The sequence below is a fragment of the Malurus melanocephalus genome, unplaced genomic scaffold (genome assembly GCF_030028575.1).
Source record: "Malurus melanocephalus ecotype Western Australia unplaced genomic scaffold, MMel_1.1 scaffold_64, whole genome shotgun sequence".
Lineage (NCBI taxonomy): Eukaryota > Metazoa > Chordata > Aves > Passeriformes > Maluridae > Malurus > Malurus melanocephalus.
Window position 1 is genome coordinate 301,624 of NW_026623296.1, and position 17,789 is coordinate 319,412.

General features: G+C 45.1%; 1 protein-coding gene across 1 annotated transcript in view; it reads right to left on the bottom strand.

Annotated features, from left to right (window-relative positions):
* LRIG1 (leucine rich repeats and immunoglobulin like domains 1) overlaps window positions 1-17,789 on the bottom strand; it is an 84,890-nt gene that overhangs the window by 41,750 nt on the left and 25,351 nt on the right. The window contains exons 2-3 of the mRNA XM_057366411.1: window positions 8,802-8,873; window positions 3,741-3,815 (exon numbers count right to left, since the gene is read on the bottom strand). Of these exons, the coding sequence (XP_057222394.1) occupies window positions 3,741-3,815; window positions 8,802-8,873 (147 nt within the window). The remainder of the gene's footprint in view (window positions 1-3,740; window positions 3,816-8,801; window positions 8,874-17,789) is intronic.

Genomic DNA, 17,789 nt, shown 5'->3' on the forward strand with positions numbered 1-17,789 from the left:
ACTTAYCCTTCTCCTATTAGCTCTCTGTTTAATTACAGTTTAATGTGAATTGATCTTTACATTAATGAGTCTGTAAAGAAGATTGATTTTCTTCAAGAGACTTTTCTGCTCAGTYTGGCAGCAGAGTAGTCCTATTGATTTCGCTTTCCCCAGTAAATACACTGCAGTGTCACTGCATCTTCTTGTGAATCAGCTAATCCTATTTCACACTCTTTTGCTCCAAAAATCCCTATTCTGATTTCCTTGTTATCTGTGCTTACTCAGAGCAAGAYGATGGGGCCAAAGCATCCCAAACAGCTCTGCCTGAGAGCTGACTGCTGTGGGTCACTGTCCTTTTTRTTCCCAAATGGCTGGGGGCTTAAAAGATTTACAGTGAAAGAAATGAAAGTTATTTTAAAGTGTTTAATCTTCTAACTTCCTTAATTCYCAGCCAGCTAAGGATGTGGCACAGTGTTTTCCGTGCTCCAGAGGTCTGGGTAGCAGCTCTCCCCTGAGTCCTGCAGCTGCCCAACAGCCTGTGCTGGCRTGCCTGTGGCAGAGAATGCTGACTGAATCAAGCTTGGAGCCAGGGCAGAGGACAAGGATTACCTCCATCATCCTGTCCAAACACCCCAAAAACCCTCCAGGATGCATTTACCCACATGCAGGAAGATGCAGCAGTGGAGACAGGCCCCAGAGTAAGGGGTGAATTGTGCCTGCTCAGAGGTTTGTAGGAAACCTATAATAACAGACCAGCACAGGGTTGATTGCTGCTCCTTTAACCTAGCAAGCCTATGAGTCCTTCCATGCAAGTTAGTGAGGAAGCTGGATATAAACAGACTAAGTTCTGCAAATAAATGGTTTCTTCCATCATCCCTTTCCCCACCAGATCAGGTAACAGGGTCTTCTCGAGAGCCTTCAGAGTTAACACACTGGAGCTGCASTGGGATGGGAAATCCTCAGCCAAGGGCATGTCAGTGAAAACATCCTGCCATCAACTCCCAAATGTCCAAGTCTAGGAACTGTAACTAAATTACAAATGCTGTGGGAATTTCAGGCAAGGTTCTCCTCTTAGCTATCCCGATGTAATTTCGGAATGAATCCAGATTCAGTCTCTCCCCCTCCCAGCTGAATTTCCTGGCTTTTGTTTGCACTAACAGATGTTTGCATTTAATGTCTGTCTTTATTTGGTAACCCATACATAGATTATTTTTCCCTTCTGYTCTATTAAAAGCCTTATCAAGTCCCTTATGTTTGCTCTTGATGAAATGAACRACTTTGGCAATATTCTCACCGTGAAAGACAAACAAACTGATTCTTCGAGGAATAATTAAACTGAATCAAACTTCACGGCAGTGTATTAGGACAAAGCATCTTTGATACATATGTTATGTCTGCATCCATYTGCAGTCTGGGACATCCAAAGGCTTGCAGAAAGCTTTGAGAATTCTCWCTTCAACAGATTCTCACATGCTTACATATATACATAACTGGCCCATGGTCCTCACACACAAAGGGTCAAGCAAATTTTGGGTGATGGAGACAGGTATGGAAAACACAGAAGCAGGGGAATGCAAAGCAAAGCTCATTAAAAACAACTTTATGGGAAATCGGAGTTTGGCAGTATGGCAGATTTCTTTCTCCCTGACCCAAAAGGAGAGAAAGTCTCTTCTCCTGTTTAGAGATGAAGTAACTCATTCAGAAGGGCTATTTTGAGTGACAAATATACAACCCTTGCTTTTATAATACATTAACAGCCCTTTGGAAATACTAAACCACATGCAATATACAAAACCTACTTCAGAGGTCTGTGAGGTAAACACACTTCACACATTTCTAAACACTGAAAAAAAAAGGAAATGTATTTATTTTTCTTTAGCAGTAAGAATACACTGTAACACTATACACTTAAACACAAACCAGTTTCTCAGTACACAAGTCTTCATTATGAGTCTTCACCCTCGGTTTGGTTTGGCAGCTTCCCCAATTATTACTTCACAGATTGGAAGGCCAGAAGAAACCAGTATGACCATATAATCTGATTCCTTACATCACACAAGGCTACRTAACTTTACCCACCAATTTACTATCAAGCCCATTTAGGGCTAGGGTTRAACTAAAGAACCATCTTTTAGGAAGCCATCCAATTGATTAAAGACTCCCAAGGATGGAGAAAGCTTCACTTCCTCAGCAAATCATTCCAACGTGAGTCAGCAACATCAACTAAAGCGGGTACTTTAAAGAATCTTTCAGGTTATTTTTATCTCTGATAAAAATTAAAAGGAAATGCAAGGGTGGGGGGAAAGTGGCATTCTCTGATACAAGCTAAACAAAGAGGTCCTTCTTACAGAAGTATGACAGCAGCATTACAAATCCCACTATCAGAGTTATTTATGTGTAGCAGCTGAGGAGAGCAATTCAGATTTCTGGAAAGTGATACTAAGCAGGTCTGTTTGGAATACCGTCCTTTTATCATTTGGCTTTGTACCTTCTTCCTTCTGCACCACTCTGAAATTTCAGAGGAGCTGTAAATCTACTGCCTGCCACCAGTCATTATTCCTCCTTTYCAAACTGCTTATTTCATTTCAGGAATAAAAAACCCAAAGCTCCAGCAATTTGGTCCTTTGCCAAGGGCTAAATTAATAGCAAAAATAACAACGGGGGCTTGTGGAACTCAGAGCATTTATAGACTTCATGAGAGAGAGAAGCCGATCTGGGGGGCCTAAAACTATATCCYTGCATGGCAAATTCTGTGCAAGCTTTCCATCCATAAATCAGATTTCTGGAGCTTTTTCGAACCCAGATGCATAGCGCAAATGTGGCAGCACAGTGAGTCAACAGATCAAGGCTGTCTCAGAATAAGAGCCTTTTGAGCAGGAGAGGCAAATCAGCTGGTGATGTGATCACAGGCATTTTCTGCCACAAAAAAACACCAAATCCATGAAAATACAGATACCTGCCTGCAGGTGTGCACTGCAAGGCCATGCAGGCTGGAAGCCACCACTTGGAACTGCTCTAGCACTTTGCTGGAGTTCCTATTAGCTACAAACACTTCCCAGGAACCTGGGAAAATTCCTCAGTACGCATTACAAGTGGATACATGCAAAAATAATTTCAGAAATCCACACTCTTTAGGTACTAAGTAGTTTGATATTTTAATTTTTTTTTTGTATTCCCTTCAGCAGCACCTTCAACCAGAGATCCTCAGTGGCAGCTACACAAGGGCTCTTAGGTGTCTAATGCTCCTACGGTCATCTAAACAAAGTTAGGAACTGCAAGCGTTCTGCAGAACATTATTTACAATCACTGTTCTCTCAAAAGAAAATGTTAAAAAGAAGTTGAAAGAGATCATAAAAATGGGTCTGGTATGAGTTCCCTGAAAGATGTGAATAGTCTCTGGCTTTAAGAGGAAAGAAGAAATGATCAGAACAGGGCCAGAGCAAAAAAAAGAACAATAAAGAAAAGGTAGAAATTAATAGCACAAGTATGACCTAATGGTTGAAACCCAAAGGCAGATGARGAAAATGAAGTTTTATTCAACCTGTGGAATTTACTGACGTAAGTTACCACTGACCATAAGCACAACACACAACCTCACAAAAATCACACTACTCCAGTTCATGTTTCTTAATTAAGGTACCAACAAGCCCCAAAACAAAATCTAGAGTCAGCAGGAATGAGTGTGACACACACAAAACTCTCAGAGCAGCTAACCCAACCCCACAGAGAGCCCAGAGCCGGAGGAGGTGGCAGTGACTTACAGGTGGAGGGAGCGGATGCTGGAAGCAGCAGATCCCAGGGAGGGAATGGCAGTCAGCTCGTTGTTGTCCAGACGCCTGCAAGAAACAGAAATTCAGGGTTGGAGCCAAAAAACAGCAATTCAGGTTGTTGTGCCCAGGCACGGAGGAGAGGATGAGCAGGGCTGACATTGCCATTGGGGCACAAGCCTTTGTCTCAGGGGGTTTGTCTGGACCTGTGGTGGCCGCACCTTTGACACGAGAGCCACCAACACTGGTTCCATGTATGGTGCTCACAAAAGCAAGGCTTTTTCTCCCCTTCTGCCCGTTCCTTTAAAGTGCTGAGGAAGGCACTGTGCCACAGCCTCCAGTGTTTCCAGAGTCACCACAGAGCCAGGGACAAGGGACTTTCTGCACCYAAGGCCATCATGGGTGCCACCACCCTAGAACAGGAATTCAGCCCCCTCCTCAAGCAGCAGCTCCTGCACGCCAGCTCAGGGCTTGGGGGCACAACCCAGCAGCATCCCCTCCACACCAGAACCAGCTCTGGCAATCACCGAGAAATTTTCCCCAAAATTATCAGTAATATCCCAGGCTCGGGGCCCTGCTCCAGCCAGGAGCCCTCAGCCACCGGCCCAGAAMCGGCCCCTGCAAGGGCCCAACGCTTCGAGTGTTTTCCTGACTGAAAACAGATCCTGCCCATGTGACCGGCTCTTCCCTGCTTTAAAGAGCCCTTGTTTGTACGGTGAATTAGTCAATTAATTACTGTAACAGTCGCTGGTCTGGCTGCTTGAAAATCACCTAATTTCTCAGCCTCCCTGCCCGCTCCACCCTCAGGCGCGGTGCACTGATCACAGACAGGCCCTGGCCGGGCTCCCTGGACCCCAAACCACCCCTGATCCCATCATTTCTGCTCCCTTTACCCCAAACTACCTCAATCCCACTGCTCCTGGAACCCCAAACCACCCCTGATCCCATCATTTCTGTTCCCTGGACCCCAAACCACCCCTGATCCCATCATTTCTGCTCCCGGGACCCCAAACCAACCCTGATCCCATTGCTCCTGCTCCCAGGACCCCAAACCATCCTGATCCCATCACTTCTGCTCCTTCTCCTGATACCCCAAACTACCCTAATCCCACTGCTCCTAGGACTCCAAACCATCCTTGATCCCATCACTCCTACTTCCCRGACCCCAAACCACCCCTGATCCCACTGCTCCTGCTCCCTGGACCCCAAACCAACCCTGATCCCACCACTCCTGCTCCCCGGACCCCAAACCACCCTGATCCCATTGCTCCTTCTCCAGGCACAGCCTCACCAGGTCCCTGCTGGCCTTCTGAGTATTTCTCTTCCCCAGGAATCCTGAAAAYATCACAATTTGGGTGCAAATCGCAGCATCCCAGAGCTGCACAGCTGAGGTGTGCTAAGCCACAGGCACGAGTAGGGGCAATCCTAAATTACATTGGTGGCTTTTTTTTYYYCCCTCCCCYCTTCTTTCCTTTWACACTRTTTTTGGCAGGTGGGAGAGGGCAGTGGCACATTCATCCCAGAATTTCCCTTCTGRCTCCTCTGAGAGGAGGCAAGATATTTGATTTCACGAGGAGTTCCAAGCACCGCTGGGATAAAAGCTTTCCTCTGCCTCTGACATTATATCCATGCCTTARAATGTAAGGGAAAAAAGCCAGATGCATTGCAATTCAGCAAGGAGCTGCTCCACTCTGCAACTAAAAGCTCACTGTTGCTCATATTACAACATGGTCTAGAGCTTCCAAAGGTACAGAGCAAGCTGGAAAGAGCATTAAAATGTTTATTTGTGGCATGTTTTCATTAGCATCTAACTGAGCATCTTCTGGAGAAGAAGGAGCCTGGGTCAGCTCTGGTTAAGCAGTTCTGACACCAATTGGAGTCTAACAAATGGTCAAACCCTCCTCTGACATAAGTGTGATGTTCACAGATCAGCCTCCTGTCATGTCAGGAGTCAGTCAGAAATGGTTCTCCCACCTCATTTTCTCTCTTGGCTCACAGGCACTGCTTGCTGACACAGAGGAGATAGCTAAGCTCTGTATTTGCCTGGSATTTCCCACTGATCTTCCCTTTTCCCCCTATGTAAAGAAATTAAAAAAGAGGGGRAAAGCCCCTCAGAACAGCCAGGCTYGACAACTTTAAAYRTTCAGCCTCCTTTCTRTTCCCCAGCCCTCGCYTTTGACGACACAAAYCCGCTGCCTCGGGATGCTGAGGCAGAGGAGGAGGGGGGGCCACCCATATAAAATATTTACAGTCCAGTTGCCAGGCTGGTGTCAAGCTGAAATGGAGCCTGCTCAAAAATAGCACAGCTCTCCAGAGCTTTCAGTGAAAGGCACTTTAGAAAATAAAAGGTGAGTTGTTTGGAGAGGAGTTTTAACATGGTTACTACTTTCTTTGCTACCAGTGAGCTTGGAAAGCATGAGAGCCATGAAACCATCAGTTTTGTGGATCTCATGATCTGTATGACCTGTGGAAACCCCAGAAAGGACAGGAAAGGACCTGAAGAGAGCCTGGAAAGGACCACAGGGCTACCCCATAGCAGCACCCTCCATCCATCCTTCCCACCAAAGAATGAGAATGGATGGATCCCAGGGGATTGTCATTAGATGAAGCCCAAAAGAGAAAAATGAGAGAAAGATCAGGTGCCCTGAAGGAAAATCATGTCCAGCCCCCACCCTGAGCCTCCACCACGTATTTCAGAGCAAGTGGGATCATAGGGTTTTGCATCACTTTGAGCCACTAAATTTCAACCTACACAGACTTAAAACTTTTAAGAAAAGCTTCTCACAAAGGCTACCAAAACAAACCAAAACAAACAACTGCCTAAACTCAGGGAAAGGGAAAAGTGTAGGTTAAATTCTGCTATTGCTTTATCACAATCTCAGTAAAGCAAAACAGAGCATTGAAGATAAGCCATGAAGTTTGAGTCTTTTGGTCTGGAGACATTTTCTGAAAATGAAGGGAAAACAAAATGTTTTCAAAATACACCACACCAATTATTCACACAGAGAGACACACACGGAGTTTTAAGTCTTKTGTAATGCTCAGGAACCACAGACAGCACGTTTGAAGCATCATGGGAGGTTTCAGGTCTTATCAATGCATCTATTATTTGGGGCAATCTCTTCCCCTGAGGGTGCCTTGGTTTGCCCAGCATGCACAGAGAAACACTGACTTGCTCTCGAGACATGCCACAGCATGATGCTTATTTCATGAATGTTTGTAAAGTGCTTAAAAAAAAATAAAAACCTCAGAAAGGAGATGCTCTGGCAATATAGATGTGGTTCTCCTCGTGAAATGAAGTTTATTTCAGTGGTCTGTGGTTTAGCTGCTATTCAAAAGCAACCAAGATTGGTAGATAGGGCTTTTAACAGAGCTTCTCCCTCACACTTCCCAGAGCCTGCCTTCCAGGCTCTGCTCCAGACCTCTGCCTCCCTTCCAGTCTCCTGTTTCTGACTGCTCCCTGTCCCTCCTACTCACTCTTCTGCTCTCTCCCTATTCCCTAACCCTGCCTTTCTGACACAGCAAGCAGCTCTTATCTGCCTATTACTTTGTGGGCTGCATTACTTATCTCCCCCARAGCCCTGACACCTTTTTATATATTTTACTGTTCAGTGTTTGTCCTGCTCTTACACACACAAAGCATGCTGCTCAAGGGAATTCCCTACCTGRGGAATTAGAAGCCACACACATTTCCCACCCCACACTCCCTGAAGTCACACGCCTTCAGGCAGTTTCACGAATAAAAGCTATTGCTAAGCCACAATCATGTTAGGATAATTCTAAAGTCTCCTGGGATCAGGGCTGCAATTCTCTTCTTTAAGCACAGAGCAATTTAAGGCTTTCCGCAATTTAAAGAGAAGTTGAGAAAACAAATTCTACCAGCAGCTTTCTGCTGACATGCATCACTTTCTCTTTAAGGATTGTGAAGAGCTGATTTCAGAGCATTGCAGTCACTTCTGATATATTTTCCTCACTTAATTATGAYTCTCAGCAAGACCCTACTCTTCATRTAAGCAGAGGAGCTGGGGCAATCAGGCCAGGGAGTGACACTACATTCATCCCCACAGTCCAATGCAGAAGGCATCTGTCAGGGACAATTCCATTTTTGCCTATTTAAGAATCACAGGATCTGGCCCTTCCACAAGTCCCAGAGCCAACACTTAATGAAAACAGACAGAGGACAAGAGAAAATGCATGATAGAGCACAGTATTGTTTCTGAAAGGAAATGTTTTTTCAGTTTCCCATGAGGCATCAGTAGCTCTTCAAACAGAGCCCAAACCTCAAGTATGCCAGCGATTCACCAGGCAAACACGAGCTCATTACCTCAGCCCACCGCCTGCAATTTCAGTCACTTTCAGTTTTCAAACCCCAAAATGTGAGCTCCAGSAATCCCTGTGAAGGGCTGACAGTGCAAGCCCTCTGTGAGTGAAACTGCTGAGCCTCCACAGAGATCAGGAGCTTGGAAAACCTGCAGTTCCCTGAAATAGGTTTCTTCTACCAGCAAGGAGGGTCTGGTACAGCTCTTCTCTTCCCCACCAGAGCAGAAGAGAAGCTCTGCTGGTTTAGCCTCTCTTAGCAAGACTTTCAGCAGAATTTGCTATGGTTCCAAAAGGAGTGGCTGAGAGAGGAGGAAACACAGTTAAGTGCTTTGTTACCCTCTACACTACACCTTTGTTTCCGGGGAGATTTGGGCTAGGCTGGCATCAGGTATCACAGTCCAGGCTGTTCTGCCTTGCTTCAGGCTTGTGCTTTCAGCAAGAAGCTTTGTGTGTGTGTTCAGGTGTGCTGAACTGCTCTCTCCRAGCATTGCACAACACCAATGATTTCCAATAACAGCCCTGCTGTTTTAATTGGGATCTTGTGTTCTGCTAATTGATYAGCTTAAAAAAAGCAGTGCAGGTACAACATGGAGGGGAAAAAACCTCCACACCAAGTTGGAYCTGCTCATTCAAGTTGGCTAAAGGAAGGTGCTGTCTTAGGAAACAATTTCCTCCTGGCCCACAAGCAGCCCTGGCAAAATAGAGAGCAATTAAAAAGTTTGAAGGAATACTTACACTTCCTGCAGGTTCGACAGCTCTGCAAAGGCAGAAGGATCAATCTCTGTCAACTTGTTGTAGCTCAGATTTCTGTTAAAAKAAAAGACAGTGGGATCAGCAAACTGCAGTCACCCTGCTCAGCAAAACAGTCATTTTAATTATTCTGGATTGCACTGGGAGGGCCTGGGTTTTGGGTTTTTTTTAAAGAGAACTTAAAACAGGAGAGCAGCACTTTTCTGCTAAATACACGAGTGGGTTTAGCTCCATGACAAAAATGTTATCTAGCTCTCCCTAAGCTTTTTCCTCTTTTGCATTAGATTAGTGTGGTTTTAATTTGTCTTCATATTACACAATTACATTTATTATTCTACTATTGGTTATTCACAACCACAAARCTAATCACAGATGAATAGGATATTTCCTGACAAATTAAAATTTGAACTGAAACAATCAACAAACCTTCCACTAAGTATTTTACAGCTATATTCATTCACGGGGAGTATTTTTATACCGCTGTGTGTTACACACAAAATACACATCTATAGGTATGTACACTTACAATGTGTAAACATAAGATATATTCTACATTTTCTAACAGGATGATATAATTAGTATATCACTAAATGTTTGTTTTGGGTTTTTTTTTCATCAGTGAATACAGCTTTCAAGCCACAGAGCAGTACACACTTTGGTCCTCAACAACCCCAACCAGCATTTTCCAGCTRCCCAACAGCCCAAATCTAAATCCAAATCATATTCTAGCACTGAYGGGTGACAAAAGGGTTGTGCTGTGTTATCTGAAAGCAGCCCTGCCTCACAGGACATATCCCTGACTGGAAACACACACAGAGCTCACCATGCTGAAGGAAGGAAGGAACACAGTGCAAGGATTGCTAGGGACAGCAAACAGGCAAAATAATGCAAATTAAGGGCCATCTCCAGACACCACAAGCAAGARCTTTGCCATGCTCTGCTGTAGCATCGCAAAGTGTGCAATAGCAGAGTTCTTCCCTCCAAGATACACACGCTCAGCACAGCACACACGACAGGTCAAACCTGCAGCTAGGGACTATCCAGGAGAGCTCACTTCAATTAAGACCAAGTGACTAATGATGCAAAAAGTAACAAGTGCTTTAGTTAACACTCTGCATGCAATGCTGGCATGTTTCTGTGAGTGTGTAATCTAAAGAGGGAGGAGGCAAATTGATGGGTGGCAGCAGAAATGCAACCACAGTAAATTGTAAGGAAATTGTGAGGGGGACTTCTTTAATTTTATTCTGCTCCACACCCTGCTCTAGGATATTACCCTGGGTAAAATTCAACCCTCCTGCCTCCTCTGYAGGGAGGTTACACCCTCTTAGTGCACCTCTGAACGCAACCCAAAAGATTCATGGCCTGATTTTAGATAACATTGAGCTGCTTATTCAAACCACCAAGCCAGTCTGACTAGAAAACTGGCCAATCTTCCCTGCTTTGTGTTTTGCTTTGCTCTAAAACTGTGCCCACAGAAAGCAAGCAGGTCTGGAACCCAAACAGGTAAACAGGACCTAAGTCACCGAGGCACTGACTGAACTCTTACCAGTGCTCCATGACCCAAGAGCTGAGGCACACAAAAAAAGGCASCAGCCAGAAGAGCATTGATGGAAAATGTCTGTTGAAGTGCTCACACTAACCCGCTGAATTCTGTGGCACCTAAAGAAAAACCCATGCTCTCAGCTGCCTTACTAATACCAAGACTYGACAGACTACAGAGCTCACCAGCGTTGCATGATTAGCAGAAAGCGATAAACACCTCTTTGAAGCTAAAAAAGCAGATATTGATCACCTGCCCTCTTGGAATGCATTTATGGGAAGTCCTCAAAGCGTTCCCCTGCACGAGGGAATCATTTGATGGCTCTCACATCCCACCATTGCCCATCATTTCAGAGCAGCCAGCTCAGAAGGCAGCTCCTTGCATCTTGCCCAAAACGTTCCGTTTTTTGCCGATATCTGCTGCGGAAGAAGACTCTACAAATCAACAATACAGATGGCTCTTCACAGAGCCTAGAACTGAAGCTATGCAGGAGTGTAAAACCTAACCAGGCATCTTGGTTTAAAATATGCTGTCATGTAAGCCCCTACTGTCTTTTAAAACACTCAAGAGACCTTTAAATCAATACCAGCCTACAGCAGATATCCATTTCACTACGAACTCAAAGGCATTTATCTAAATAAAAGTCAAACTGCAGTTTAAACTTGGAGTGCGTTTGAAAGCCAAGTCCATATTCATAGCACAATTACGAATTAAAGTGCAATTTGCCCACAGATTACATTACTACTTTTTTTTTTTTTTGTTTAAACCACACAGTAAGATCAGGTTGGAGCTTGTCACTGCCTGATCTACAGGCAGAAAGAGAAAATACAACAGGTAACATCCTACAGGCTCAGCACAAGAAAGCCGGCAGAAAAATATGAGTGACAAACTGTGAGGGGAAAATACAGCCAGACAKGACCGTGCATGAATCCATCTGTTTTCATGTATTTCTGTGCCTTCTACTGCAGCCAATCTTTGCATTTTTTAAGGCAATGTATTTCTCCTCAACACATTCCTCAGCAATAGGCTAAGAGGCTGTTTTATGAAGCAAGAAACAAGAACACAGGCACCAAAACTGATCATCCCCACACTTCTCAGAGGGACCAGATCCCTGGCTTAGCCCGTGCTCAAGCACTGAGTGATGCTGACATGAACCCCAGAAGTCCCCAAGTGAAAAAACAAAGGTTTCCATAAATTAAAGGATTTCACAGCCACGGTTTAACGTCACCCAAAGCGACTTTCTGATTATTGTTGCTGCCATTCAAGATATTTGAACATTAAAGTCACTGTACAAGTAGCTGGCTATTCAGATAGCACAGACAGATTCTGCTGCTCCAGCAACAGAAAGACCTTACAATTGTTGCTGCAGAAATGCAGGTGAACTCCATCTYCTTGCACACCAAAGCCTTCAGTTCTCCCCCCACTATTCACTCCAACCACCGAGTACCCTCATTAAACGTACAACACACTGGTCAAAAATCAGTGGGGAAATGAAAGCTAGAAATAGTCAGTACAAAATAAACAGGAGACTTGAAATTACATATATATGCCAAAATAAAGTTTACTGAATTTCCGACACTAGCTGTATTTTAACTTATATTAAAATACTCAAGAATTTCTAGCCTGAAGCATTAGCAATCAAAGGATGTGTTTCCCAGAACTCTGATCCCCTCACTAGGCAGTATTTGGCATGCCAGTCACAGCATTTAAGTGAGAGAAAGAATTAACGTGCTCCAATAGATAGATCATTGGGACTGGGAGTCAGGAAACCTCTGTCTATTCCTGGCTCTCTTAATCTCCTGCTGTGTGACCGGGTCATGTCACATCACCTCTCAAGAGCTTTTGTTTCCACAGCCACCCTTTGTCTGTCTTGTCTATTTAGACTGTAAATAAAATTGAGGTAGGTATTGTCTTGGTTTGCCCAATGCTGATGAAATGAGGCCTCAGTCTTGGTTGGGCTCCAGYAATGCAAATAAAGAAGGGAACTCAAAACTTGAGGTCATGGGTGCACTGGATGCTCTCCCACCCTGAAGCGTGGGTCCCAAATGTTCAGCARTGGGATGGAATGTCCCCAGAGTTTGGTCTCTCTGAGCTGAGCAGACCAGCAGCACAGGCTGACTGGAGATGCCAAGCCTGGGGCACAGCTGTGCCATCAGTGAACGCTGTCACATTTACTGCTCCCTGTAGCACAGAATGCATTCCTTCTCAAGGAGCCCCGTGGGATGATGCCACAGTGGATCACTGAACAAATGTTTCTGCCATCAGTTTTCCAAAATGCCTTCCTCACAGAAAGAGCCATCAACTCTACACCAAAACCTTCTTTTCCCAATCAAGCCATCTGAAGTATCTCAAACCCTGGACATCTCTTCAAAGACAGTTTTAAGAATCATCCTTCTGTGTTTCATACCAGTTCCAAGAGCCCATGTCTTAGGAGCATGTTCAATCCATTTTGGGATACCTACACTGGGGTTAGCTGAGCCCAAACGTGGCACTGCCCACAAACTGCCCACAAACTGCCAGTGCCTTGCCCGCTTTTCTGCAGGGGTACATGTTTCATTGCATTACTCATGGAAGGATATTTTCATCCCTCCCAGGCAACTGTGGAAAGAAAACAGAATTCAACTAATATGAATTCAGGACAATTCAGCCTGGGCTGTGAGTTCAGGGAAGCATCCTACAAAGGTTACAAGTTTTAAAGCTGGCAGAGGAGGAAGAGCAGAACCACCAACCTGAGTGGCCATTGATGTTCAGATTGTTTTTTCAGATCAGCTTCTACTGAACTAGAGAAGTTGGTGGATATTTTTAAACTTTRTTCTGACTAACTGGCATGAGAAGTGCTCTGCCTATTATTTATCCATTACACACTTCAAGTCTTCCTTGTACTGGGCTAATCCAACAATGTAGGGTTTTCCCCTCCTGTCACTAGGATGCCCATGATCGGGAACTGAGAGCCTGTTAAATCAATATGAGAAGGGCTCTGCTCTGTCTTTTCAGCCATTCCAGTCTCCAAATAAGAAAGCAGGGTTTACCAGCAACTRGCATTATGAAAGTGGCACTGTAGATCACTGAACAAAGACTGAAAGTCTTGTCAAATAACCAGGTGTGTTCAAACTACCTCCCAAAAGAAATCACCGYGTCGCAGTGAGGAGGGACCAGTCAGCTCTCAGAACAGTGAGATGCCAGCCCTGCCCCCTGGGCAAGCTGCAGGCTAGACCAGGAGTTCAYGTACAAGTTTTGGCTCTGCTTTGGGAACTTGACCAGTGCAGAGAAAAGACACCTCTCTGTTGAAAACAGAAGTGCCTGGCTGGCTCCCCAAACAAAGGAATAGAGACATGTGTAGCTCCTGGCCTCTGCTCACCACGATGATGGCTGAATTCTGCTCAGCAAGGTGAAGGGCTCCGACCCTTACGTCAAAACCATTTATCTGTCAGTRCAGAAGATTATGTCAAAAGTGTTTCTGCACCTTTTGATGACAGGCACTGGAAAAAAAGGAGGATGGCTTGAAATTCTGTCACTGCCAACTGTGGCTTTCATTAAACACTTTGTCAACCGTTGTCATAACACAACTTTTCATTGCTCCTGCACAAAAGGGAGCCGAGGGCCTAGAACAATTGAGCTCTGCAGTAGAAATTCCTCTGGCTCATCTGTCGAAAGATAGCTGCCTASTCTGCAGCTTACTGAATAGGCACCATCCTCTTCCCACATGTTTGTAGATGGCTTTACGGTGCAGGAATGGAGGCCCCATGCACACTTGAGTGGGTATGAAAAGCATGGYTGCAGCAGAATTAGCTTGGGGATGGGGGCCAGGGGAGCAAGAGAGGGAGCACACTGCCCATGCTAAGAGTGCACAGCTGGACAGGAAGAAAGCACACTCAAATGTCTCTTTTAAGCAARCTTGTGAGGTGCCAGAGAGATGGCAGAGTCCTTAAAAGCAGCGACATGTGAGCATTAATGCTGCAGCACAAAGCCATCACAGAGACCGAATGGCTTCAGGTGGTTCTATGGACTGTCAGGACAGAAAGTAATAGCTTTAATCCATTTTTGATTCCTGTGCACAGAATAAATTCTATTCCCATGAGACATGAGCAGCCACACAGCTACAGCAGTCTCTTCTCATCAGACCCGTGCTGCAGACCCTTCCCCAGCCCCACTGCCCTTCTCTGGACATGCTCCAGCACCTCCATGTGTGTCCTGCAGTGAGGGGCCCAAAACTGACCCCAGGATTTGAGCTGTKGCCTCCCCGGTGATGAGAGCAGGGAGATGATCCCTGCTTCCATCCTCCTGGCCACACTACTGCTGGCACACACCTGGGTGCCCACTGGCTTTTTGGGCCACTTGGGCACTTGCTGGTTCAGACATCAACCAGCACCCCCAGGGTCTTTTCCACCAGGCAGGTTGCCGACCATTGTGCCCTGAGCTAAGCCCCTGTGATGTGTTTTATAGGGTACCCCAAGTACACTGTGCTAGTGTCTAGCTTACAAAAGACTCTGAAATGTAGCACAAAAATGGCCCACACCAAACATGACAAACAGTCACCTCCTAGAAAGAGGTAAGAGCCACAAAATGCAAGGCACCAGAGATGTGAACATCCCAGATCGCTGCTGAGTGCTTTGGGGAGAACAAAGGGACCCTGCGGGACACAGGAGGGCCACACAGCACCCACATGGGTGAAGCTGTGCCCCACCACTGAGGGCTGCTCTYTGTGGCTCAGCTGATGTGCTTACCCAGGCTTTACTTATGTCCTTGTTCAAATTAGCAGCAGCAGCAGCATCATATTGGCTTGGGTTAACAGCCTGCTCATATAAGGGGCTTTATGTGAAGGGAGTCAACTTAAGGGCAACCCTCGAGCCATAATATGAGCTAATTTGACAGTGAAGACAAACTTTGAGAGGTCATCCAGACACCAAGAAAACTGCACCATGAATCACTCTCAGTCATGAGCAACRATACCGTCTAAAGGAAATTCCTGCAGCATGATCCCCCAAGAATTGATACCACGCCGGTCCCAGCGGATGCATGCAGCCATTAACGCAAAGAACGCTAATTAAAACCACAGCACTGAGAAGCACCACGCCGGACTGCAATTTAATTTAGCGTGTGGTTGGTACGGTTCAAGGAATTTGGGAATTATCTTACCTTCCAGGAACTTTCAGGGAGGCACTTTCAGCCTCGGCCCTTCCTCGTGCTCTGCCACGCTGCACTCCCAGCTTTGGGTAGGCACAGATCACACATCTGGCACAGAGGTGCCCACACAGGGCTGCAAATGGAAATGTCTCCATCATTGTGGACTCCCAGGCTCCAGCTGGCAGCAGAGGATGAGCAGCCACACTCCCAGGGCTGAGCAAGGGCAGGAGTCCTTCACAGGAGCTCTGGGTAATGCTGTGCTGCTGCTGGGGCTCCCACATCCCCTACACCAAGAATTTTTACAGGCTTATTTGTCTCTTTCAACAGGGCAGTGTCAGGTTATTTTAGGCTCTGTTTGGCTTATATGAATGTGTTTTGACAWAATCTAGGATCCCATTTCCTTCTATTTTAATAACCTCAGCAAAACCGGAGTTCTTGTCTGCTTTTTTCTCTTATTTTTCCTGGGAGATCATCTCCTCCGAACATCCCTATTTTATTCGGTTTTTTTTTTAAGACAGAAGGATTAGATTCAGCTTAATCTACATAATAACACATATCTACAAATACTCCACCACACATGTACAAAGCACATGGGTAACTCAGGTACTCATAGACTTCTTGCTATGGCTCTCCACCATCAGAAGAGACATCAGGATACTYATTTCACCAGAGCTTGATCCTGGCCCACTGAGTAAGTAATTTCTCGGTATTTCAACTGCTCCATATTCCAGAAATGTAAAGTGAGATTTCAAKAAGCAATTTGAAAGCCATCCAATTGTCTCAGTGGCAGAGGGAGGACTGRGAGCCCCTGTCCCTGCAGTGAGACCCCACCACAGTCCCAGAACCCTCTTTCTTTGGGATACACAGCCCTTCCCAGCAGCTGCTCAGGCACTCAGAGGATGACAGGGCAAAGGAAGCATGGATGACAAGGTATTCAGCAATGCTTTCTCTGCTTCTGAGAAGAGCACTAGCCACAGGCACACAGCCTGCAGCCACTGGGGCTACAAACCCTCCCATTGGGGTCAAACCTTCCTCTGCTGCCACCAGGACAGCCCAGTCAAAGGCAGCATTGTGTGCAGGAACAGGGGATGCTGCAAGGCTTAGGGCAGGCAGGATTTAATTGCAGCAATCTTTCACTGTATTTGCCTCTTCTATTAATCTGCACTGCCTGAAGGAGACTGATTCTCTCCAAAACACGCCAAGGCRTCAGCTCCAAGGATTGCATCAAAGCAAAAACACATTTCAAAGAGAGCATAAGCATCTAAATAAGAATTGCTATTTAATTTAATGTAAAGCAATCCTGCTTTGCCACCTGTGACAGGTAAGAAGCTGGAAAAAAAAGCAGGATGTGGACRGGTTTTTTAACCCACAAATAAAACTCCACCCATCATCTGCCCTGACACCCACAGGGTTGGTTCTGAGTTTATTGCTTTAATTAAAGTCCTAACTAGTGCCCTGAGAAAGACATACCCTAAAACCAAAACCCTGCAAGTTGTTTGTTCGACTGTACATGAGCAAACTCACCTTTTTCAAATTGGATAGCAAATTTCTTTCTTGGTGATTTTGCATCACTGTGTCTTAAACCACTGAAGCAAGGGCTGGATAGCCCAGCTCATAAACAAAATACTCTCAGAACAAATTGCTCCTGCTTCCATCACTGCTGTGTTTCTTTGCTAAATCAATGAAGGCCATGACTTCTTTACTAACATTTTCAATTAAGGTTCCCCACTGTGTATTCAACATATTAAACCAATTTATTGAGGATTAATAACTATATAATTTACTATACATATCTACCTCAGAACTGCTCAGCCTCTAGTAAAAATAACAAGCTACATTGACAAATCAGGATTAAGTGCTATTTACAGTTTCAAAACCGGCTCCTTTTGCAAAGCAAATATTTTCATCTGAAAGTTGTGCAATTTTTCACAAGTACTCACRGCAGATAAACCATGCTAAACCTTTGGCTTTTTCAGCTGTTTGGGAAGACCCAGAGCAGCATGTTTGACTGCTGGCAACYGAACCCTCCCACCACATGACTTTGCAAAATCCAGCTGTGGGTTATAAGTTGAGTGCAGAGAGAAGAGAGAAAGAAAATTCAGAAATTCCTCCAACACTGTTCAAAAGTTTCCATGATTTTAGAAAACTTCCAAGGTCAATCATTCAGTAATACTGAATAATCCATATTTCAAGGTAAGTTTCCTCTGAGAACACAGATTTGTAATGTGCTCTGCTCACTTTGGGGATTCAGGTGGTTTCAATCCTGTCTGCAAGTGTTTCTGGTAAGCTTRGACACCTTAACCAGCCAA